Source organism: Myxine glutinosa, chromosome 4 (genome assembly GCF_964187855.1).
Source record: "Myxine glutinosa chromosome 4, kmMyxGlut1.1, whole genome shotgun sequence".
NCBI lineage: Eukaryota > Metazoa > Chordata > Myxini > Myxiniformes > Myxinidae > Myxine > Myxine glutinosa.
This window is the reverse complement of record NC_136264.1, coordinates 52,356,179-52,380,692: the sequence shown is the minus strand read 5'-3', so window position 1 is coordinate 52,380,692 and position 24,514 is coordinate 52,356,179. Positions and strand designations below refer to the sequence as shown.

Here is a 24,514-nt window from a genome sequence, read left to right as displayed (position 1 = left end):
AAACTATTGCGCATTTGCCCCCATCTGTGAGGGATGGTGGATTTGTCATCCCACCACATCGGGGGTCTCTCACTATAAATTTTGCTCGTCCAAATTCCAACCAATTCAAAAATTTTCCATTTACTGCCAATTCTACCCATACCATCATCAAATTTTGCTTTTTTCTAATTTCGGGGCCAAAACACTATCCTCATCACCCGTCTACTTATTACATCCTCTCGGTGCGCCAATTCACGTCTACAGCCCGGCTTCGTACAGCCGAGCAATGAACGCGGATTCTTTTGTGCCGGCGGCTGGATGCGTCCCGCATTCGGGGCAGGGGCGGGGGCTTACCCGGGCCGAGATCCCACGCACCACGTCGGCGTGGAGCCATCCAATGTCCCGATCTCGACCTGCCGGCACGTCTCAATAGAAAGTGGTCGCCATGACGACCCGTCCTATCGGGCTGCCCGCTCCGCCTAGTGGAGCCCGGACGCGGCCGTTCAAAGCGAGGCCCGGCACGCACCGAGGGCCCGATTCGGCTAAAAGTCGCTCTAACCGCTGCTCCGTTTAACGTCGATGCTTCACCTGCATGCTTACACCCCGCAGCCCGTTCCTTGCTCACACATCCAGCCGTCTCCATGCTCCTCGTACCTTTCCTTACACACCTCGGTACACTCATTCCACTCCCAGCCTTGGTCACACACCTGACCACCGAACACTTTGGCACACATTCGTTGGTCGCACACCTCACCAACACACCTCTTCGCGCCCCCTCCTCGGTCACTTCCTCTGTGACAATCACAGGTGTGCTCTCATTCGCACACCCAACCACATGCCTCACTACCAACTCAAATGTGCCTTCCCACACACGCTCTACCATTCCAGGTGTGCATCCTTCCCTTCCAGGTGTACATCCTCGCTCACCTGTCATAACCAACTCACGCTCCGTTTCACTCTCACTACTCTCACCTCCATTCTTGACCGTGCACTCACCCTTACTCTCGACAGCACACTCTTTCCTCATGCACCCGTCCGTTACACACCTTTCTCGCGCATCCTCTCGCGCACACTTTTTCGTTACTTCCTCCGTAACACTCACCACACCGTGCTTCCCTGTGCTCCCTCGCACACGCGCTACGACCGACTCACTCCTGACGGCACACTCACTCCTCGGCGTGCACTTTTTCCTCACACACCCCATGGTCGGACATTCTCACACACCTCTTTCTTCGCACACCAGACCTGTCGCACACTTCACCAACGGCCTTTCACGAACACCCGGATCCAAACCAATCCCCAAGCCGACTGAAGCTTTCCTCACATCATATACATTGCCACTCACCTCCGTACCTCGTCTCCGCACCTCCTTTGCCACCTGCAAACTCTTTATTTGGTTAGTGAGCATCACATCATGAGTTGAGCACCGACCTTGCACATATTCCATCACCTCCTCCTGGATTTCTCTTTTAGTTTCTGTCCGTCCCTTCTTAATTTCACTCACCTCTTCTTCCACTTCCTCTAATTTTTGTTTAACCTCTTTTATTTCTCGGTGCGTCTCCTCAAGTTCGTCCTCTAAGGCTACCGTGACCGTCTCTATGTGCATCCTCACCTGCCGGTCCTTTGTCTCCATTATCTCTGTCACCTCGTCCACCCTCATTGTCAGTTCCTCACGTACCATCTGACATTGCCTCTGTGTCGCTATCAAGTCATTTTTAATTTCTTTTTGTGTCGCCTTTAACCCTCCGAGTACTGCAGTGTTCCTTTGAACCTGCTCCACTAACTCCGTCTGTCCCTCTGTCAGCTGTTCCACCTCCTCCGTCAGATCTTCTATTCCCCCCTGTAACCTAGCCGTATTATTTCTCACCTCTTTCTCCATACGCTTCTCACCTCGCTTTACCTCCTCGCGTAGCCCCGAAACCTCCTCACTTACCCCTCGTCGTATTTCCTCCATCTCTTTTGTAGATGCCACCCTCATCTGTCCCAATTCATCCCTCTGAGCATCCAGTTTGGTTTCTACCCCGATTTTCACCTCCTCTATCTGCTCTCCCATTTGTTTAATTTCTCGGGCGGATTGCTCCCCTATCTCCCGTAATTTGTCCTCCATCCTATTTTCTAACCCCATTAACCCATTTTTTACCCCCTCTAACTGATTCTCCTGGGCAGCCATTCTATTTTCCACCCCCGTTAACCCATTCTTTACCTCTTTTATCCCGTTGTCTAACCCCTCAAAATTATTGTCTAACTTCTCACCGGTACCCCTCGCTTCGTCCCTCATTACCCCCATTTGGTTTCCCATTACCCCCATTTGGCCCTCCAATCGCTCACCCTGAGCATCCATCCGGTTCCCCATTACCCCCATTTGCCCCATAAGGGCCCCCATCATTCTGCTTTCCATTTGTTCCATACTGTCGTTTTTTTTCTGCATTTCCACCATGAATTGGGCCTTGAAGGCTTGTATTTGGGCCGCGCTCATTGGTTCCGCGACCACCTCAACCACGTGCGCGAGAGCGCCATTTTGTGCGTCTGAAACCTCCGCAACCACATTGCCATTTTTCTCCTCCTCCCTTTCCTCCACATACATTTCCCCGAGGTCCTGGTTCGATTCCACCCTGTCTATCTCTCCCACCGACATCCGATCGCCTTGATTGTCCATGGCGCGATCTCAAAATTCGGGTTTTGCTTTATAAAACAAAATAAATTTCGGCAGCTTGTAATTTTGAGCGCGTTAAGCGCGCTTCGGGTCCGATTTCGGGTCCGATCTCCCTCCTCGACACCAATTGTTACTCTAATAGTACAATTGGTGTTCCAAAATTTGGGCCTAACAAATTTAGTCCCAGGTCCGAATCCCACTCCTGACACCAATTGTTACAGACGCGGCTTTAGATGTTATATTGACCGAGCGGTGGTGTATTTAACCACGTCCGAACAGTTACTCCCCGATTAGAACCCGATTCCACCCGACGTTGACCAGATCGCCCCACAGATATTCAATCGGGAAACCTCTAAAGCGACCGAAAGAGAATGAAAAAGAAGAAGAAGAAGAATACGGAGGAAGAACAGATTTATTATACACACACAGCAATGGATGGAAGAAGCAGTAACACAGCGAATCGTTAACTTACACTATTCATTTTTACTTAACCCCAAGACAACGAGCAGGACAGGACGTTCACACTTACACAGGGGATAATGCAGGCAGGTAGGGCTTGAGGTGGATTGCTTGAGAGGGAGGCAAAGTCGGGAGGCAGCAGCTCGCAATTCCTCGCGGTTTTGGCGGGAAAACCCTCCGTCGCGTATCCGCTGCGGTAGACGTCACGCGCTGGTTCGGCACACCTGCTCCTCTTCTTGTGGTGGAGCCGTCTCCCTCCTTTCAGCGCGTCTCTCCAAAGCTGGTTTCCTTGCCGAGTACCTCTCCTCTTTGGCTTGGAGCGTTTTGCATCTCACCGCTCCTCTTGGTCCGCCTCTTTTTTCATCTCCCAGGTCATCTCATAAAGCAGTCCCTTACAGTCGCTTTTATCACCTCGGGCGGAATTAAGCCGCCGGCTCCGAGGGCACGCCTACCGGGTCGCTCACCGCGGTGCTGATTGGCTGTTAGGGCTGGTTCACTCCTTCCCTCTTATGGCGAGGTGGAGACACGCCTTTCTTCTCCGACTCAAAGCACATGGGCAATGGCGGCCTGCGGGATTGAAAACAACTCCCCTTTTGAAAGGAACTTTGGAGAGTGGAGATGTTTGGGGAAATTGGAAGGGCCTACGCTTATTTTGTTTGATACAATGCAAAGTCAATCTAGTGGGAAACACATATTTAGCCTACATGGAATAAGGAAATACACTATTTAAAAGATATATCGTGACCTGCGTGTAAGTTTCATGGAATTAACTAGGAGGACGGCTGCGACCATTATTTACTTAACAGGGTGTTACCATACTTTTGTAACGTTCACATTGTAACGTTTCCACATTCGTTACAATATATATATATATATATATATATATATATATATATATACATACATATATATATATACATATATATATATATATATATATATATATATATATATATTGTTACAGACGCGGCTTTAGATGTTATTTTACCGAGCGGTTGGTATTACCGCGTCCGAACAGTTACTCCCCGATTAGCCCGATTCCACCCGACGTTGACCAGATCGCACCGCAGATATTCAATCGGGAAACCTCTAAAGTGACCGAAAGAGAAGGAAAAGAGAAGAAGACAGAGTACGGAGGAAGAACAGATTTATTATACACACACAAGCAAAAAGAAAGAGCGACCAAAATTATTTACAAGCAATGGATGGAAATAAACAGTCACACAGTGCATCGTTAGCTTATTCTATTCAATTTACTTAACCCCAAGACAACGAGTAGGACAGACGACGTTCACACTTACACGGGGGATATTGCAGGCAGGTAGGGCTTGAGGTGGATTGCTGGAGAGGGAGGCAGCAGCTCTCAATTCCTCGTGGTTTTTGGCGGGAAAACCCTTCGTCGCGTATCCGCTGCCGATGCTGTAGACGCCACGCGCTGGCTCGGGCACACCTGCTCCTCTGCTTCTGGTGGAGCCGTCTCCCTCCTTTCAGCGCGTCTCTCCAAAGCTGGTTTCCTTTCCGAGTACCTCTCCTCTTTGGCTTGGAGCGTTTCGCATCTCACCGCTCCTCTTGGTGTCGCCTCTTCGCTCATCTCCCAGGTCATCTGCTGAAGCAGTCCCTTCCCGTCGCTTTTATTACCCCGGATGGAATCAAGCCGCCGGCTGCGAGGGCACGCCTACCGGGTCGCTCACCGCGGTGCTGATTGGCCATGCGACCCTCTGGCTCACTCCTCCCCTCTATGACGAGGTGGAGACACGCCTTTCTTCTCCGAGATTAGCACATGGGCAATGGCGGCTTGCGGGATTGAACACCACTCGCACCCTTTTGAAAGGAACTTTGGAGAGCGGAGATGATTGGGGAAATTGGAAGGGCCTACGCTTATTTTGTTTGATACAATGCAAAGTCAATCTAGTGGGAAACACATATTTAGCCTACATAGAATAAGGAAATACACTATTTAAAAAGATATATCGTGGCCTGCGTGTAAGTTTCATGGAATTAACTAGGAGGACGGCTGCGACCATTATTTACATTACCAGGGTGTTACCATACTTTTGTAACGTTCACATTGTAACGTTTTCACATTCGTTACACTTCCTCCAAAATTGTTACACTTCTCAAAAAACCGTTACACTTCTCAAATTCGTTACACTTCTCAAAACCGTTACAATATATATATATATATATATATATATATATATATATATATATATATATATATATATATATATATATATATAGTGTTGCAGTTTTTAGAACCCTCACTTTTGTAAATAATACTTGTAAATAATATTCCATCATTTAAAAGGTTAAAGTTTGCACCCTTAGTTCGTCCATATGCAATACGTAGGCCACCATAGGAACTTTAGTTATTTCCTTATTATGTGTCAGATAAGGCTGTGTTCCCAATAGTTGAATCTGTGTTGTGTCAATTAAATAAGAATAGGCCCTTCCGTTTATTTTGCAGCTGCTCTCTCCAAGCTATGCCATAATGCGCCCCTACAGTCGGGGCTTGTCTCTCCCCAAATTGTCACGTGGTTTGATTAGCAGCATTCGCTGCATTGAGGCTTCATCGCCTTAGCGCTCGCTCCAAACGCCATTAACCATGCGGTCTCAGGCCGAGGAAAAAGGGGGCGGGACACAAGAACGAGGTGTGGCCACGTCAACTCACCATCAAGGGCGGAGCCGGTGAGCCCTCGCCAACCAACCAGGGCTGAGGTGAGCTCACTGGCGGGCATGGTTTGATGAAGCGCGCATTGATCTGTGAGCGCATTATATAAGCGCGCGCACAAAGCCCTTTGACGGACTTCTTTCCACGGACTTCATTCGGCGGCCGCCTTTTGCACGGCCTTTGGACTTGAAGGACTGCGTGCAAGAAGAACTGCGGGAGGGAGCTCGTTTGATACGAACTCCTTTGATACGAACTCCTTTGATACGAACTGCCTGTGATACGAACATTGATCGGGAGAGAGAGAGAGAGAGTTGGAACGAACTACGTATTACGTACGCCGCGTCCCAGTCCCCCCGATATATGTAACGTCCGCTCGTGGTCAACAACATGCGGCGCGCTGCCGGCCTGCTTCCATCACCACCACGGCACGAGTCGGGACCGGATGAGGAGCGTGGGCATCTGCTTGGACCTTCCTCCCCTACCAGCTACCATCCCGTGTGAGTGTGTATGTTTGTCCTGGGGTAATAAGTTAAGACTGCATAGATAAGATTGCCCTGTGTCCTTCTGTTTCTTCTTCTTCTTCTTCTTTTTCTTGTACATCCTTTCGTTTCCTCTTCTTTTGCTTGTAAATAATTAATAAACCCACTCTTTGTTCTTCCCTTACTCTGGTTTCCTCTTATCCGATCGTTTTAGTCTTTTCTCGATTGAGTACCTGTGGCCCGATTTGGAAACCGCTATAATCGGGTTAGTAATTGTTAACGGCCCGAGTCGCGGCTCGCTTCGCTCGGCGTGTCCATTAACGCTGCGGCTCGGGTGGGAGTTATCTCCTCGCTTTACGGCCGGTGGTAGTACTTAGGTACTAAGACTAATTAGGCTTACAACCCTACTTACCACCGACCGGAGGTGACGTCATAACTTCCAGGACTCGGGACGGCCAGCTTAAAAGGACAAGGGGGAATAACCCCCCCTTGATAAGGGGAGCGCCGACCCCCAAATCCACAACAATATTTTGACATGACGTTTTTATGTTTAATGTTTTGGTGATTCATCAGTGTGTGTGCCATTCCTCGAATGGACATTAAGCGGGATGTCCCATCTGCCGGCATTATGCAATTCATCTCCCGTCCCATCTGCCGGGATGTTAAAGATCCCACATTGTCCTTAGCGTAGAGCAAGCGAGCTATCACCAGCACCGTGAACAAGTTCCAAATTCCTGCCCTAACTATTTAGTCGAGCATCAGGCCTGGCCAGCTGGTTCATGAAAGACTTTGGCTAAAAACAACTTCCGTGGAAATAATTGTGGCCGTTAAAGAAGAAGAATGTGGTTTAGTAGGTGTTGCAAGGTAATATGTCTTGCAAAGTTATTTGGATAATCTAGTTTGTACGGTCATTCCCTGCATGTTATGTTAAACGGAACACTGCGCATTTCTTATTTTTCGTTTTTTTTTTTTTTGTATACAGAATCGAGGCTCATGAAAGAGCTAAAATTTATCACACAAACAAATCAAACAGACAAACAAAGTATATAAAAATGGGAGTGGTAGACAATATGGGGAGAGAAGGGGAAGCACACAAACACAACATTTGAGAGCAGGGACATCGGGAGATGTGTGGGAGGGAGGGGGCTTGGGAGGAGGAGGTGTGGGAAGGGAGGGGGGGGGTGGGATTGAAGAGAGTGAGGGAGTTTGTTCCAGAGGCAGGAGAAAAGAGGAATGAAAGAGTGAAGGTGAGCAGAGAGTCTTGATTTTGGCAGTTTAATTTTAGTTTTTATTTTAATTTAGTTTTATATTTTGCATCCTGTTTTTTTTTCAACTAACCTCAAAAAAAAGAAAACGATTTGCAAAAAAGGTCCTTCGGAGAGTCAATAATAACTAGAACTGCAAGCAGTGATGATAGGTTTTCAGACAAAATGGCAGCCATATCACGTGACTGATGACATCATTTTCAATAAATTTTCCTTGTGCAGTCAATCATACACATGACGATTCGGATTGATCTGTTGAGTGGTTCTGGAGATATAGATTTTCAAAATATTTTTTCTTTCAATCCAAGATGGCCGCCATACCACTTGACTGATGATGTCATAATTCAGAAACATTTTTCCTCATGTGGAGTTGATCACACATATGAAATTTCGTATTGATCCATTCAGCAGTTCTGAAGAAAGAGATGCTTAAAGGTTTTCCTTAAATCAAAGATGGCTGCCATACTACATGACTGATGATGTCATAGTTTACAAATACCTTTTCCACATAAGTAGTTGATCATATGTATGACATTTCGCATTCATCCGTTAAGCAGTACTCCGGAAAAGTTTTAATTTTTTGCTTAAATTCAACATGGCGGCCAAACCACATGTTTGATGACATCAGAGTTTGCAAATCTTTTCCCCAGATCAGTATGTACACATGTTTCAAGTTTCGTATCGATCGGATAAGCGTTTTCGGAGAGGTAGATTTAAAAATTTTCATTTTTAAATCCAATATGGCCACCAAACCACATGACCAATGAGGTTTTTTTGTTTTTTTTTGCAAAATTTTATCCCCATGGTAGGCGATCATATTTGTAAAATTTCCCATTCATCCGTTCAACAGTTCTGGAGAAGATGTTTAAAGTTTATGACCTCATATGTAAGGCAAATTTTTCAAAAACAAATTTTTTGGTGCACTAAGTTATATTGGTATCTGTAATTATGAGTTAAAGATACATAGCGTTAGCTATAACGGTTTTCTCGGAATCGTCCACAAATTTAGTGAGATTACAAGCACAATAGGCTTCCAGTGGGAACCTGACTGGAAGCGGAATAATTTTCAGAATTATATCCTCCATACTGTAGGAGGTATTAATATTTATCCCTACAGGCTTATCCACATGCCATTCTCCCTCCCTTCCCATAACTCCTGTTTTTGCCAAACATTCCGAGTCGAGATGACAGTCCCGGTTTGGATACATTTGGCATTACTACAGTCAATCGGATGGCTGTCACACGACATACAAAACTAGTTCTCAAAAAGTTTGTAACTTACTCAAAAAGTTTGTAACTTACTTTAAAAGTTTGTAACTTACTCAAAAAGTTGTAACTTACTCAAAAAGTTTGTAACTTACTCAAAAAGTTTGTAACTTACTCAAAAAGTTTGTAACTTACTCAAAAAGTTGTAACTTACTCAAAAAGTTTGTAACTTACTCAAAAAATTTGTAACTTAATCAAAATGTTTATAACTTACTCAAACAATTTATAACTTACTCAAAAACTTTGTAACTTACTCAAAAAGTTTGTAACTTACTCAAAAAGTTTGTAACTTACTCAAAAAGTTTGTAACTTACTTTAAAAGTTTATAACTTACTCAAAAAGTTTGTAACTTACTCAAAAAGTTTGTAACTTACTCCAAAAGTTTGTAACATACTCAAAAAGTTTGAAACTTACTCAAAAAGTTTGTAACTTACTTTAAAAGTTTATAACTTACTCAAAAAGTTTGTAACTTACTCAAAAGGTTTGTAACTTACTCAAAAAGTTTGTAACTTACTCAAAAAATTTGTAACTTACTCAAAAATTTATAACTTACTCAAAAAGTTTGTAACTTACTCAAAAAGTTTGTAACTTACTCAAAAAGTTTGTAACTTACTCAAAAAGTTTATAACTTACTCAAAAAGTTTATAACTTACTCAAAAAGTTTGTAACTTACTCAAAAAGTTTATAACTTACTCAAAAAGTTTGTAACGTACTCAAAAAGTTTGTAACTTACTCAAAAAGTTTGTAACTTACTCAAAAAGTTTGTAACTTACTTTAAAAGTTTATAACTTACTCAAAAACTTTATAACTTACTCAAAAAGTTTGTAACTTACTCCAAAAGTTTGTATCTTACTCAAAAAGTTTGTAACTTACTCAAAAAGTTTGTAACTTACTTTAAAAGTTTATAACTTACTCAAAAAGTTTGTAACTTACTCAAAAAGTTTATAACTTACTCAAAAAGTTTGTAACTTACTCAAAAAGGTTATAACTTACTCAAAAAGTTTGTAACGTACTCAAAAAGTTTGTAACTTACTCAAAAAGTTTGTAACTTACTCAAAAAGTTTGTAACTTACTTTAAAAGTTTATAATTTACTCAAAAAGTTTATAACTTACTCAAAAAGTTTGTAACTTACTCAAAAAGTTTGTAACTTACTCAAAAAGTTTGTAACTTACTCAAAAAGTTTATAACTTACTCAAAAAGTTTGTAACTTACTCAAAAAGTTTATAACTTACTCAAAAAGTTTGTAACTTACTCAAAAAGTTTGTAACTTACTCAAAAAGTTTGTAACTTACTCAAAAAGTTTATAACTTACTCAAAAAGTTTATAACTTACTCAAAAAGTTTGTAACTTACGCAAAAAGTTTGTAACTTACTCAAAAAGTTTGTAACTTACTCAAAAAGTTTGTAACTTACTCAAAAAGAAGCACTTGTGCTCACTTCCGTCCATCTAATCCATATCACATTCTTTCTGTTGTTGTTTGTGAACCTGCATGCCTTCATTGGTAATACTCTACTGACCATGAAATGGCCAGATGCCAAGGTAGACAAGCTGGCGGTGAATTCATTGGTTGAATGGATTTTCTCATGAGCGATGTTGAAAGTATAACTGATAGACTCCCCAACCGCTTCAAACAAAATCAGCTGCTCTTATTGTTTCCAGGTCGTGTTTCAACTCCAGACCAGGAGACATGGACCACCGATTATGGATGGGAAGAGAATAGGCAGTGCCCCAACTTGGATTTCGACTTTATGGATCCCTGACAGGTAGTTACAGCAGGAATTTGGAATTTGGCCCGTGTGTTGGCAAAAAATGTTCAGAGATATTTAACATTCAACAGCTAATTATAGCAGATACTTAATATCCAATTTAAACACTAGCATACTGATACCAGGGTGGCAGTTTATAGTTGGGTTTGGAATTAAACACATGTTGTACATTAATTACCATACATGAGATATAATAACTTGCTTGGAGGGAGCTATGGGGGATTCCATCTTCCCATATGGTGTTTGGTCCACTCATGCCATGTTGTCGTGCACTGCTGATTGGTGTGGGCAGTGGAAAGTTACACGCAGAGGACTCATGGATAACAGGAAAGCTTAGATTATAGGGGGGGGGGGGGGGGGGGTTAAGGAGGGGCTTAAACACAAACACTGGTTTGGGGGGGGGGGGAATCAGGGCTGTTTAAACATGTGCTGGACACATTTTATCTCTCATTACATGGGAATTACATCACACTTAATCTAACATGTACTATGAAATAACTACTCTCATCTATCCCGCATTTTCCCCCTGAGGCCAGATCCGTAACAATATGTTGTACATTAATTGCATGAGTTCTAATAACTTGATTACAAAGATAAAAACATCGACCAATATCCCGTACATGCATCTCTTTTAGGTTGATGGAACACATTGTAACAAGCAGCATCATGAGATGCCAACAGTCACAACATCCTTCACACCCTTCCGCAACATGGGCTTGGACAGAGCAGGTCCTGTGAGCTGCAGCTGCTGAGATCGATCAGTGATCTTAGCGTCAACATGCAGTGGGGTAAGCAGATGGATGTTCTTGTTATGGATTTCAGCAAGTGGTTGGATAAAGTTGGTAACAAGAAGTTACTTCATAAGCTTGACGACTATGCTGTAAGAAATCGCAACAACAGATGGATCTCCAACTTCCTCCAGAACAATAGACAGTAGGTGGTTCTTAATGGCTCTTATCGGCATTACATTACTGTAGGCAATCGGGTGGCTGTCACACTTCATGCAAAACTAAAAAACAAAACTTTCAAAAAGGTTGCAACTTACTCGAAGGAGGCGCTTGCACTCGTTTCCCTCCATCTAATCCATATCGGATTCTTTCTGTTAATGTTTGCTTTGGCCGACTTAGACAAACTAGTCGTGAATTCATTGGTTGAATGGATTTTCTCATGAGTGATGTTGGAAGTATAACTGATTAACCCCCCCCCCCCCCCCCCCCCAACCACTTTGAGTTTGAGTTTGCGGATCACTGACAGCTAGTTACAGCAGGAATTTGGAATTTGGCCTTGGTGTTGGCACATGATGCTCAAGTCCTTACAAAAAATGTTATGAGATATTTAACATCCAACAGCAGATTATAGCACATGCTTAATGACATTTAATGCCATTTATGCCATTTAAACGATGGGTCTTGATGGTTCTGAATCAGCTGAGGTAGAACCTGTATTGGGAGTACCTGTATTGGGAGACCAGGGATTGGTCTTTGGACCGTGCCTCTTCCTATATGACATGAACAACCTTCTTGATAACCTAACATCAGTCGTATGACTTTGAGGATGATGCCATGAATCCATCTGACTATTCAAACAAAGCGAGATGTCACCCAATTACAAGATGGCCTCAACAAGTTGGCTGCAAGGGCTAAAGCCTGGATGATGGAACTGAACACCCAAAAGTGCCAAAATATCACAATTACCAGAAAAACACCCATGTGGAACACCTTTATTACCTTGAACAATACCATCTTGATGTCTGTGAGTTATACCAAGTATATTGGTATTACCATCACCTCTGATTTGAAATGGAACAATCATCCAGCAAATGTACGTCAGAAAGCTGACAACACAATAGTTTTCCTGAGACAGAACCTGCGCATCAACTCTAAGACCTGAAGCAAAAGCATCCAAAGCCCCCATCAGACCGTTGATAGAATATGGAGATACTATGTGGGACCCATCTATAATAACAAATGTCAGTGTGTGTGTGTGTGTGTGTGTGTGTGTGTGTGTGTGTGTGTGTCAGTCAGTGTGTCTCCTACATAACTCCAGAACCATGAAACCTAGCAGCTCAAAACTTTGCAAGCATACGAAGGCAACTACAAGGGAGTGCATGAACGAAAATTGGGTGTTTGGGTAAATTTAAACACCCATTTATGAATATAATTAACGGGAATGCACTCTACAAGCTGCTTTTGTAAGCCATGGTGATACAGTAGACGGCGCTCATTTTTTACATACAAGTTTTTGGGGGGGGGGGGCGTGGGGGGGGGTTTACATGAGATTGCATTGTTTTACCTTTTTGGGTGATCTGCTTTCATTACATTAATAAAGTTATATGAATATACCAACAAAAATATAGCTATAAAAAAACCTTCCAACATCGAATCGAACGGCGTGCTTGGAAATCTGCCATGTTTAGCTCTAGCTGACAAGGCTGACATTTTGTGTGCTATCTGTGGTGAATTGAATTTTGCTAATTTCCTACTTGAAATTCACGGTTAAAGAACTCTATTTAAAGGTAAATCTTTGTGGTTGCCATTTTTGTGTTTAGTGCACTTTATCTGTGCTGTGCAGCCGGAGACATCCATAGATTCCCCGATAACAAATGGACACTTTTTGGAGCGGCTGCTAAGCTCAATTCCATAGTTTAAATTATGAAATTTGGCTCAGGTTAAGAGATTCTAGAGTTTATCGCATTTAGTTGTAATTACATAAAAGCATGAACACCATCCAGAGACGCCCACAGAGTTGCATGGGAGTGTTAGGGGGGAGGGTTTGGGAGGAGGTAAGCATGAGGGAGGGGAAGGGAAGGCAGTGCCATATAATATGGCTTTATTTTAATTACAACTCTATTTGCCTTTATTACTGCCTCGGTGAGTTCGCGGGTATACGGGGTGACAGTATCAGTACGGGTCTCATTCCTCAAAGGAAGTCCATGTTATAACTTATAATCTCTTTTAAAACGGTACATGATGTTTGAATCTGTTTGAACGTGCTGTTTGAACATACCCCATTTCGTTCAATCCTGTATTAATGCCAGCAGACAGGACGTCCAGTTTTACATCCACACGAGCGATGTCAAACACTGATGAATCGAAAGGAGGTTAACCCTCCTACCCAACCCCCTCACACATCCTCGCAGGTGCGGCGGCCCCACGATGTTCACTTATGTCTTTCCGACGCGGCAGTGCCAAGTGAGACGTGATATTGATAAAGTGAAGTGAATAACGAGGCATTACGTACATAGTTCAGTTACCTGCATTACCCTGCACTACGTACAGTGTTAATTCATTCATAATATTTAGATTCATTTATAATATAGATGATCTGCTCTGATCTGTCTCCCCCCCTCCTCCTCTCTCTTTCCCTATCTTTCCTTCCCTACTGTCCTCGCCCTCCTCCCTTCCTCACTCCCCAACGCTTCCTCGCTCCCCCCTACCTTCTCTCTCTCTCTCTCTCTCTCTCGTGGTGGGCGTGGCGTCATGGCGGCTGTGAGCAACTGCTCTGTGCTTTGGTGAGGCCGTTGCGTTTTTCCCCTCCCCTCCCCTGCCCTCCTCCCTCTCCTTCTCCATCCTGTGTGCTTCGGCATTGTGTTTTCATCCGTTCTGCACCCTTGTCTTCGAGAGAGAGAGGATTGAGAGCGGGCCCTTGTTGGGTGCGGCCTACTGGCTTTGACGGCGCTTTGTAAGCCATTTTTGTGCTTAGAACGCACGTTTTTTATTTACTTTAGCTCGATTATTTAGGTTTGATACCCTCTTGTCCGGTCCGGACAAGGGGGGGGGGGGAATTTGATCTGTTTGTTGGTGTTCGACAAACATTGGGTTCTCTCGGTTCTTGGCTACGAACTTTTATTTGGTCGAGTTAGAATGGCGGGCGAACGTTTCCGCATTGATACGTACGAATCGCTAACTCGTAAACACGGGCTAGCTTGTGTTCCTCCCAACGAGGTGGAAATTAACGATGTGCTTTCCGCCATTGGAAACATCGTTGGTGCACACAGCATTCGCGCTGCCTCTCGTATGAATAAGAAATTTGTCGTTTTTTTGTCCGAGGAGCACATGGTAGCGAGTGTAGTCGAACAAGGCTTGTTCATTGAACCGAACACGTTCCTCTCCGTGTTCGCTTTACAAGCCCCGACGGTAAAGATTAACATCAGTAATATCCCGCCATTTATTAGAAATGAGGAGTTACGTGAACAATTAAACAAGTTCGGTAAGGTCGTATCGAGGATTTCGATGGTGCCGATGCGAAATGTTTGCGATCGATTCAAACATGTCATGTCCTTTAAGAGGGTGGTGTACATGATACTGCCTGCAAATGTAAAAACGCTCAATGTCGTGTTGAGTGTGAAAATCAACGGCTTTGAATACAAAATGTATGCCTCCTCGGAGGCTATGACGTGTTTCGAGTGTGGGGCTTACGGGCATGTGAGGAGTGCCTGTCCCAATGCGGTTGAACCGCAGGAACGCAGAGGATTGGTGAGGAGCGACTCCTCTTCACCGCACCATGAAGGGGAGGAGGCGGATCGAGTGGTTAATCCACCCACCGCACCGACTGCGGTGAGTGAAGCGCCAGACCCGTCCCCCCCGACCGGGGGGGTGGGGGAGGGAGTGATAGACTTAGAACGTGAGGTGACTAACCCTGCCCCTCCACTTAAGGTGGGAATAAAAGTGGTTGAACCCTCTCTCATTTCGTCCACGGTACACGACAGTGCGGACGATACCATGGAAGTATCCGTAGTGGACACCAGGAAAAAAGGTCAGAAGCGTTCAAGTGATGAATCCTGTGATTCCGAAGAAAAACAAAATAAGATTCAGATCGTGTCAGGTTCGCAGGACCTCCAGGGTGAGGCCTACACCGGAAACTCCTTGGCGGTAATGGAGATGGTACAGGAAGTGTGTGTACATGAGGAAGATTCGCTGGCACCACTTGCTGAGATTGAGTATGACCCGGAAAATAGTCGATCCTCTCAGGCTGTGGTAAGTCCTTGTCCTGATAACCAAACTCGCTCAGACGAGTTAGCAGCTGGATCTGCCAGTGAGGAAAAAATAGATAAAGGGGAAAGTCCTTGCGACTGTGAGGATAACGTTAACCCTTCCCTGACTGATAAAAATGAAAGGGATGATGAGGTGGGGGACATACTTATAGCCACAGAGGATATGGTAAATTTGGAAGGGTCTGCAAAGAGTGCAGAGGTCCTTGACCCTGTAGAATTGCTGTTTCCAAAACTAAGTGTTCAGCAAATAGGAGGAAAAGATGCAGATCAAGATGAAGCACTTGATTCTGATGAAACCTCTTCTACTCCACTCTTTAGTGCTTCAAGTGCTCAAGAGAGTGAGGCGTGTGATGACAATACCATCACCATGGTTTCTCAAGAAAATGTTATCAAGTTCCTTGAAGAAACGTTCAGGAAAAGACATGTAAAAATCAAAGACTACTTTCCGAATCTGCATGATTTTATTTTGACTGCAAAGAACATGATTCGTGAACCGTATCAGGTTAACATGTCAGAACCTCAATTCCAGAGGCTAAGAAAATGTGTAACTCGAGCGGGCAAGGAACTTTATGAATAGTTAACAGAGTGGAGATAAAAGTAGCATCCTTAAACATCAACGGTGGTCGCAGTTGTGTGCGTCGCCTCCAGGTGTTTCAAATGTTTCAGAATGAAAAAATTGATGTGCTGATGTTACAAGAGACGCATGCAAATCAGTCTTCTGAGGTTGAGTGGCGTAATATCTTTAAAGGTTGTCACTTTTTCTCCAGTGCTTTTGTTGATGCCAAGGCTGGTGTTGCAGTAGTCTTACATCCTAGACTCCAGCCGTTGGAGATCAGATGTAGAGAAATTTGCAAGGGCCATTTACTATCTGTGGAGTTTGTCAGCGGTAACCAAAAGATTTGCACGACTAATGTATACTGCCCTAGTGCGAACTCTGCAAGAAGTGCTTTTCTTCACAAGTTAGCAGGTTTTTTAAGCACTATTGACCTGTCCATGTTGGTTTGCTTGGGGGGAGACTACAACTGTACCCTCAACCCACAACTTGATAGAAACACTCCTGAGCCTCATCCACCGAGTGCAAGGCCTTTGGCACAGCTCATTAAAAAATTTCAACTTGTGGATGTGTGGCGGGTACAGAACCCTAATATCCGGCAGTACACGTGGGTTTGTGCCGCAAGAAATCTTTTGACAATGGCTCGTTTGGATAGAATTTATGTTAACCATGATAAGGTAAATCTTGTCAAGAATTCATATATAAGGCCATCTGGTTTTTCTGATCATCACATGGTTGTTGTTGTATGTGGCCTACCTCATCACGTGTGTAGAAGTGCATATTGGACTTTCAATGTCAAACTTTTACAAAGTGAGCATTTCAAAGAAGCATTCAGAATGGTATGGAAGGAATGTGAAATGCAAAAGTTTTCATACCTAAATTTAAGGCAATGGTGGGATTGCACAAAATCCCAAATTAAGTGTTTTTGCCAGCAATACTGTCGTTATAATACCTGTAACACACTTGGTGTGATAACTGCCTTAAAAAACGATATACTTTATTGTGAGCAGAAATCTGGAATGTCCAACGAAAAGGTCCAGCAGTTGTCAGAGAAAAGAACACTACTGGCTGAAATGGTGAGAGAGCGTGCATCTGGTGCTTTTGTCCGACTGCGAATGGACAATATCCAACTTGACAAACCAAACAAAGACTTTTTCAACCTGGAAAAGACAGCCAAGACCCCTCAACAAATTCACGCTTTGCGCTCTTCTGCCGGTGCACTTCTGTCTTCTCAAAGTGACATCAAAGATGAATTACGAAACTTTTATTCAAAGCTGTTTGCCTTGAGAACTGTGAACCAGGAAAACAGAAACGAGATGTTTGAACTGCTCCCATCTTTGTCTGAAGACCAGCGACAACAACTGGAGCCTGGCATCTCTCTCGGAGAACTTACTGTTGCTCTTAAAGGAATTCAAGATGGGAAAGCCCCTGGACTTGACGGCCTCCCAGTTGAATTTTACAAGGCCTTTTGGGACATTCTAGGCCCTACTCTACTTGACATCTTTCATGATAGCCTTGAACAAGGTGAATTGCCACTAAGTTGCCGGAGGTCAGTTTTGTGTCTCCTTCCAAAAAAAGGGAACTTGCAAGACGCCACAAATTGGCGGCCTGTGTCACTCCTAAATACGGACTATAAAATATTGTCGAAGGCGCTCGCGATACGTCTAAAGGAAGTCATCCCCCTTTTGATTGATATTGATCAGTCTTATTGTGTTCCTGAGCGTTCTATTTACGATAACATTTTTTTGGTGAGAGACTTGATCAGTCTCGGTCGTACTACATCTCATGGTTTTGGTTTGGTTCTTTTAGATCAAGAAAAAGCTTTTGACAGTGTTGACCATTCTTTTTTGTTTGCTGTACTACAGAGAGCTGGTTTTGGACAAAATTTTGTTTCCTATGTTAAGTTGTTGTATGAAAATGCATCCTGTCTGTTGAAGGTAAACAACAGCTTATGTTGCCCTTTTCCCTTTCAGCGAGGCATCCGTCAGGGCTGCCCGCTTTCAGGAATGCTATACAGTCTCTCGGTCGAACCTTTACTAGCTTTGCTCCGAAACTCACTGGAAGGAGTCTCCTTAACAAAAAAACACAAAATGGTTACTTCAGCTTATGCGGATGACATTTGTGTTGCTGTTTCCAGCCAAAATGATGTGGGGGAGGTCTTTCGATGTCTGTCCCAGTTTGAGCTCGCCTCCACGGCAAAAGTAAATTGGAACAAAAGTGTTGCCTTATGGGTGGGCCCCAGTCCACCTTCCTCAGCTCTGCCTGTGTTACCAGGAGGAATGCAGTGGAACAAAGAGGGGTTTAAATATTTAGGGTTATTTCTCGGAGTCCAAGCATATGAACAAAAAAATTGGGAGGGTTTCTTGGAAAGAATTAAGCAGAAACTGGCTAGATGGAAACGGTTGCACCACCTTCTATCGCTTAAGGCAAGGGTGACAATAATAAATAACCTGGTGGTTCCTTTTATTTGGCATAAAGTTATCCCCCTCCAACCTCCGAGATACTTGGTCACATGCATTCAGAGGGTTCTAACTCAGTTTTTCTGGGGAGGCCACCATTGGCTTGGACCAGACACGGTGTGCAGACCCCGAAATGCAGGTGGCCAAAGCTTGATACATGTTCCGAGTCGGATAATGGCTTTCCGCATGTGGACGATAAAGCGTTTATTGTATGGTGAGTGTGTCCCGTGGCGGCCTCTCACAAACGCTTGGCTGCAGGAAGCAGATGGGTTGAAGTATGACCGAGAGCTCTTCCTCATGGACCTGCAGCATGTCAACACGACTCTGCTCCCCGAGTTTCATCAGAGCCTTCTGAATGCCTGGCAAGTCCTTGGAATACAACGATTAGAGGTGTCCTACAATGCAAAAAAATATATGCATGAGCCATTGGTTCTGAATCCTTTATTCCCTGAAATTTCAACCTCCAGGTCATTTATGCATTGCTTCACCTGTAATGGAATAAACAGAGTGCGAGACCTGATGAAGCCTTCCCTAAATGGATGGTTATCCACCGGTTCTCTCACATCAAAAGTGGGGGTTCGGTCATCTAGAATGGTGGACAAAGTTTTGAGAGTTGTGATTAAAACTTTCAGGGAATTAAATATCGGGTGGACTGGGGCAGATGAAGTGGTGGACTCTCGTCTCTATTTCCCCGAGCTCCAAGTCACCTCAAAAAAACAACAGGGTGTCTTTTCAAAGTCAGATGGTTGCGGTGTGTTCCATGTGATGGGAAAAAAAGTTATTTATGGGATATGCCAAGAGGTGCTTATACCGGGTTTCACAAAACCTTTAAAAAATCGGTGGGATGAGATCATTCCGGCTAATTCGTTCCTATCTCCAGTGTGGAAAGAGATGTATAGGTCTCCAACCTTAGGTCGAACCGGAGACTTAAATTGGAGACTAGTTCATCAGGCCCTGGTCACCAAATACTTACTTAATAAGTTTTATCCTTCTGTACTGAATGTTTGTCCTTTTTGTGAAGAGGCTGAAAATGTGACCCATGCTTTTGTGAAATGTAAGAGATTGGTACCCCTTTTTTGTTTCCTCCAACAGCTCTTTTATAAATTTCAGTTTGTTTTTTCTGTTGCAATTTTTGTGTATGGCATTGAAAGGAGCACCAAGAACAAGACAGCGGGCCCTTTCTTGAATTTTCTGTGCGGAATTGCTAAACTCGCAATATATAAAACTAGAAAGATCAAATTGAGTGGCAGAGATGAAAATGTGCTGTTTTGCTTCAAAGGAATAGTGTCGGCCCGGATAAGTTTCGGCAGTGTGAACGACGATTGTTTTACAGATGAGGTGTTGAGTTTGTTTTTGTAAATTATACTTACGCTCAATGTCCACATATACATGTATATACATTCTTTTTGCTTGTACAACTTTCTTTTTCTTGTAAAAATTTTGCGGTGTTCTTCCATGTGTGTTTTGATACTTTTATAATAAAAGCACATAAAAGTCAAAGTCTCTCTCTCTCTCTCTCTCTCTCTCTCTCTCTCTCTCTCTCTCGCGCCCCCTGCTGGTCGTTGGTGAGTCGTGCGTGGGTGTGACAATCATGGCTGCTGTGTGTGAGGAGCTGTGAGTACTGTGTTGTGTTGTGTTGTTTGCCTTTCCCATCCCCCATTTCACTCCCTCTGTGTACTTGTACGTGCTTGTGAAGTTTTCCCCGTGTTTTCCTTCTTTGTTGAGACAAGAGAGAGAAAGAGAGCGCGCACGGTGAGTTTGGTGCGAGTCCTAAAGAACCTTGTGTTCTTCGGGCCTGTGCTCTGTTTGCCGTGTTCTTCATCATCGTCGTTTATCGGCTCCCTTATTCTATTTCTTTTCATTTTACCTTTGCCTGCAGGTTTTGCTCGCGACAGGTTCTCTTTTGTTTGATTTTGAAACCGTTTCTTTCGTTTCATTTATTTTTTAGCTATGGCGAACGTTCGTTTGCACAATAGCAGGTATGAGTCATTGACTCGCAAACACGGGCTTATTGCTTGCCCGCCTGACGGAGTGAGTGTCGAGGACGTGGTAACCAGTATTGGTAACATTGTCGGCCTGGATAATGTCCTCGCTGCCTCCAGGATGAACCACAGAATCGTGGTTTTTGTATCAAAGGAACACCTCGTTAATGAGGTGGTGGAACACGGTTTGTCCTTATCCCAGGGCATTTATTTAAGTGTTAGTCCGATGGACACACCGGCGGTCCGAATCATTTTGTCGAACTTACCGCCGTTTATAAAGAGCGAGCACATTGTCTCTTCGCTTAATAGTTTCGGCACCGTCGTGTCCCGGATATCGATGATCCCCCTGCGACTTCGAGCAGACGCCTCGCTCCGACATGTCATGACCTTCCGGCGTCATTGTTATATTATCCTCAAAGACAACGCTCAGACGCTTAATGCGACCATGACGCTGTCGCTCAATGGTCATAACTATCAAATATATGTGTCGACCGAAACGACGACCTGTTTCATTTGCGGGCAACACGGACATGTTAAAGGTGCCTGCACGAAGGTAACTGTCCCCGTGGGCACGCCTAAACAGGCGGCACCGGGTAATGCTGTGGACAATCAGCCGTCGACATCGACAGCAGCAGTGAGAGATACCTGTACGAAGGTAACTGTCCCCGTGGGCACGCCTAAACAGGCGGCACCTGGTAATGCTGTGGACAATCAGCCGTCGACATCGACAGCAGCAGCGAGAGATACCTGTACGAAGGTAACTGTCCCCGTGGGCACGCCTAAACAGGCAGAACCTGGTAATGCTGTGGACAATCAGCCGTCGACATCGACAGCAGCAGTGAGGGATTCCTCCGTGAATGATGAAGGTTTCACTGTTGTTACTGCTCGGAAGAAGCACAAACGGCCGAACAATAATGACGAAGCAGCAACGAGGGATTCAAAAAAGATTGTGTTGACTGGAAGCGACAACGGACCCCTCACTGAGGTGGCTCCTTGTGTTACCGGCATAGCCTTACACAATAGATTTGCATCTCTAACTCCTGATGATGATAAAGAATTAATGAATCAGAGTGAAAGAGCTGCTTGTGATGACAATAATGGACCTACAGAGCCCATTTTAGCCTCCGCCTCTGCGGGGCGTGAGGAACCTGAGGAGGTCGTGCCTCAGAATGGCCTGGGCTGTGCGGACATGGAATGCACAGTTTCTGTCTGTGCGGGGCATGAGGCACCTGAAGAGGTCGTGCCTCAGAATGCCCCGGGCTGTGCTGACATAGAATGTACAGTCTCTGTCTGTGCGGGGCGTGAGGCACCTGAGGAGGTCGTGCCTCAGAATGTCCAGGGCTGTGCGGAATGTACAGTTTCTGTCCGTGCGGGGCGTGAGGCACCTGAGGAGGTCGTGCCTCAGAATGTCCCGGGCTGCGCAGACATGGAATGCGCAGTTTCTGTATCAGCTGGGCATGACGCACCTGAGGAGGTTGTGCCTCAGGATGTCCCAGGCTGTGCCCTCAAGACATATACAAGTTCTGTCGTTGAAACGCCTCATATAATTCCGGAGCGTGGCATGACCATAGCGGGTCATGAAGAGGTGAATCTCGCAACACCTGTTGCATCATTGTCTGATTTGCAGACGTGTCCAAAACCTGCAGACATTCAGGGGATGGCACACACAGCATCTGCTGCACCGGCACCTGCTTTATCGTTAGAGGGTGAGACTCACGCTGATCAATTGGACTATGACTCCGATGGAGCCTCATCCCTCACGTCTGGCATCAGCATCGAGGCTTGGAACGAAGTGTTGTTGTCTCATGGGCCGGAGGGTGACCCGGGCATCACACCTGCAGAAATTCTAAAATTCCTGAAAGACACTTTTCGGAAGAGGCGAGTAAAGGTGAAAGATTTCTTTCCAGACCTAAAAATCTTCATAACATCCGCGAAATATCTCGTCCTGAAGTCCAGCCAGTTCGGAGTTGGGGAACGAGAAGTATTCCGCCTCAAGAAGTACATCGTCAAAGCGAAGGAAGAGCTACAAGTAGACCAACCTTCCGCTATATAACCCCTTCCCCTTCTTCTTCACATGACCTTTTCTGTAGCTACCTTGAATATCAATGGGGGGCGGTCCCCATTGCGCAAGACCCAGGTGAAATTACTCACTGAGGAAAAGCATATTGATGTCATGCTTTTACAGGAGACGAGATGCAGTCCTTCGTGCGAAAGCCAATGGCGAAGGTTGATGAACGGCCAATGGTTTTTCAGTAGCTTGGCTTGCCCTAGAGCCGGGGTAGCTATATTCTTCTCATCTTCTTTTTTCCTCCAAACTGACATTGTTTTTGAAGACATAATTAAGGGGTATCTAATTTCTGTGTCTTTCACCTTCAATGGTTACAGGCACACACTTTTTAATGTCTACTCACCCAGTGACAGCACTGACAGGGTCACCTTCTTCACACAGTTAGAAACATCACTCACTCATGCAGATTTTAATAATCTTGTTTGCTTGAGTGGGGATTTTAATTGTACTCTAGACTCTGCCATGGACCGGAACGGTAAAGAACCTCATCTAGCTAGTACCATCCCACTGGCAAGGGTTTTATCTAAATTCTCTTTCGTTGATGTGTGGAGACTTCACAACCCCCTCATACGCCAGTATACATGGTGTCGCTGTCTTGACGGTCGGCTTTCCTTCGCTCGGCTAGATCGTGTTTACATAAATAGTAACTTTCTTAACATGATGGGCAATGTGCAAATTTTACCAATCGGTTTCTCCGATCATCACATGGTCACCTTTTCTCTTCTCTCTCCGATACGGAACTATGGAGCTGCACATTGGATTTTTAATGTGGACCTTTTAGAGGATCAAGCTTTCCTTAAAGCCTTCCGGGTTTTCTGGGGTACACTGCTTTTGCGGAAACCTTCTTTTTCTTCCCTCAATCAATGGTGGGATAATGCCAAGGTGCAAATTAAAACCTTTTGTCAGCAGTATAGATTCTTTTGTACAAAAGATGAGTCTCTCTTTAAAAGTGTTATTGAAAAAGAAATTTTAGCTTTGCAAAGCCATCTGTCACCTTCCAACACAATGGAAACGAATCTTTCATTGGCCAAAAAGAAAGCTATTCTCAACAGGCTATGTGTAAAACAAGCTAGAGGTGCCATGGTTCGTCTCCGTGTGGAGAATTTGCGTCATCTGGACGTGCCTTCTAGTTTCTTCTTTCGACTTGAACACACTTCAAAGGGTAGCGAGCAGCTCACCTTGTTACGGACTGTGCAGGGCAATATGATAAAGGATCACAAGGGCATTAGAACCCTGGTTAAAGATTACTTCTCTGATCTGTATTGTAGGAAAGACATTGATGACGAAATGGTGCATTCTTTAACCGCGTCCTTGCCCACCTTGTCAGCTACTGCACGTCAAGAGCTGGACAGAAAGATAACTATGGAGGAACTGTTTGTTGCACTACAAGCCTTGCCGAATGGAAAAGCCTCTGGCTTGGATGGACTCCCCGTAGAGTTCTACAAAGCTTTCTGGGATCTCTTTGGGACGGAACTGTTGGAAATATTTTCTGACAGTTTACGACTCAACCAACTGCCACTCAGCTGCCGTAGAGCGGTGCTTGCCCTAATACCCAAGAAGGGAGATCTGCATCGGGTGGAAAATTGGCGTCCGATATCCTTGCTATGCGTGGATTATAAAATCTTTTCCAAGGCTCTCACCAACCGGCTCAGAGTCGTGATTGGGGAGATCATACACCCAGATCAATCTTACTGTGTCCCTAAAAGGTCAATTCACGACAGTATCTTTATTGTACGTGACATGATTGATATCTGCTCTCTCGAACAAAGAAATGTTGGTCTGGTGTTCCTCGATCAAGAAAAGGCCTTCGATGCCATCGATCACTTTTATCTTTTCTCTGTTTTACGGGGGTTTGGTTTTGGTGAATTTTTTATCTCTCACGTACAGCTACTGTATAATAACATTTTTAGTTTAGCAAAA

At 44.4% G+C, this 24,514-nt stretch overlaps 1 protein-coding gene across 4 annotated transcripts in view; it reads right to left on the bottom strand.

Annotated features, from left to right (window-relative positions):
* Window positions 1-24,514, bottom strand: part of AGXT (alanine--glyoxylate aminotransferase) — a 177,502-nt gene that overhangs the window by 107,946 nt on the left and 45,042 nt on the right. The window contains exon 1 of one of the 4 annotated variants that reach the window (XM_078775700.1): window positions 10,186-10,254. The exons of the other annotated variants lie outside the window; for them this stretch is intronic. Coding sequence (XP_078631826.1) covers window positions 10,186-10,219 — 34 coding nt within the window. The 5' untranslated portion in view covers window positions 10,220-10,254. Of the gene's footprint in view, window positions 1-10,185; window positions 10,255-24,514 lie in introns of those variants that run through there. 4 annotated transcript variants of the gene reach the window in all.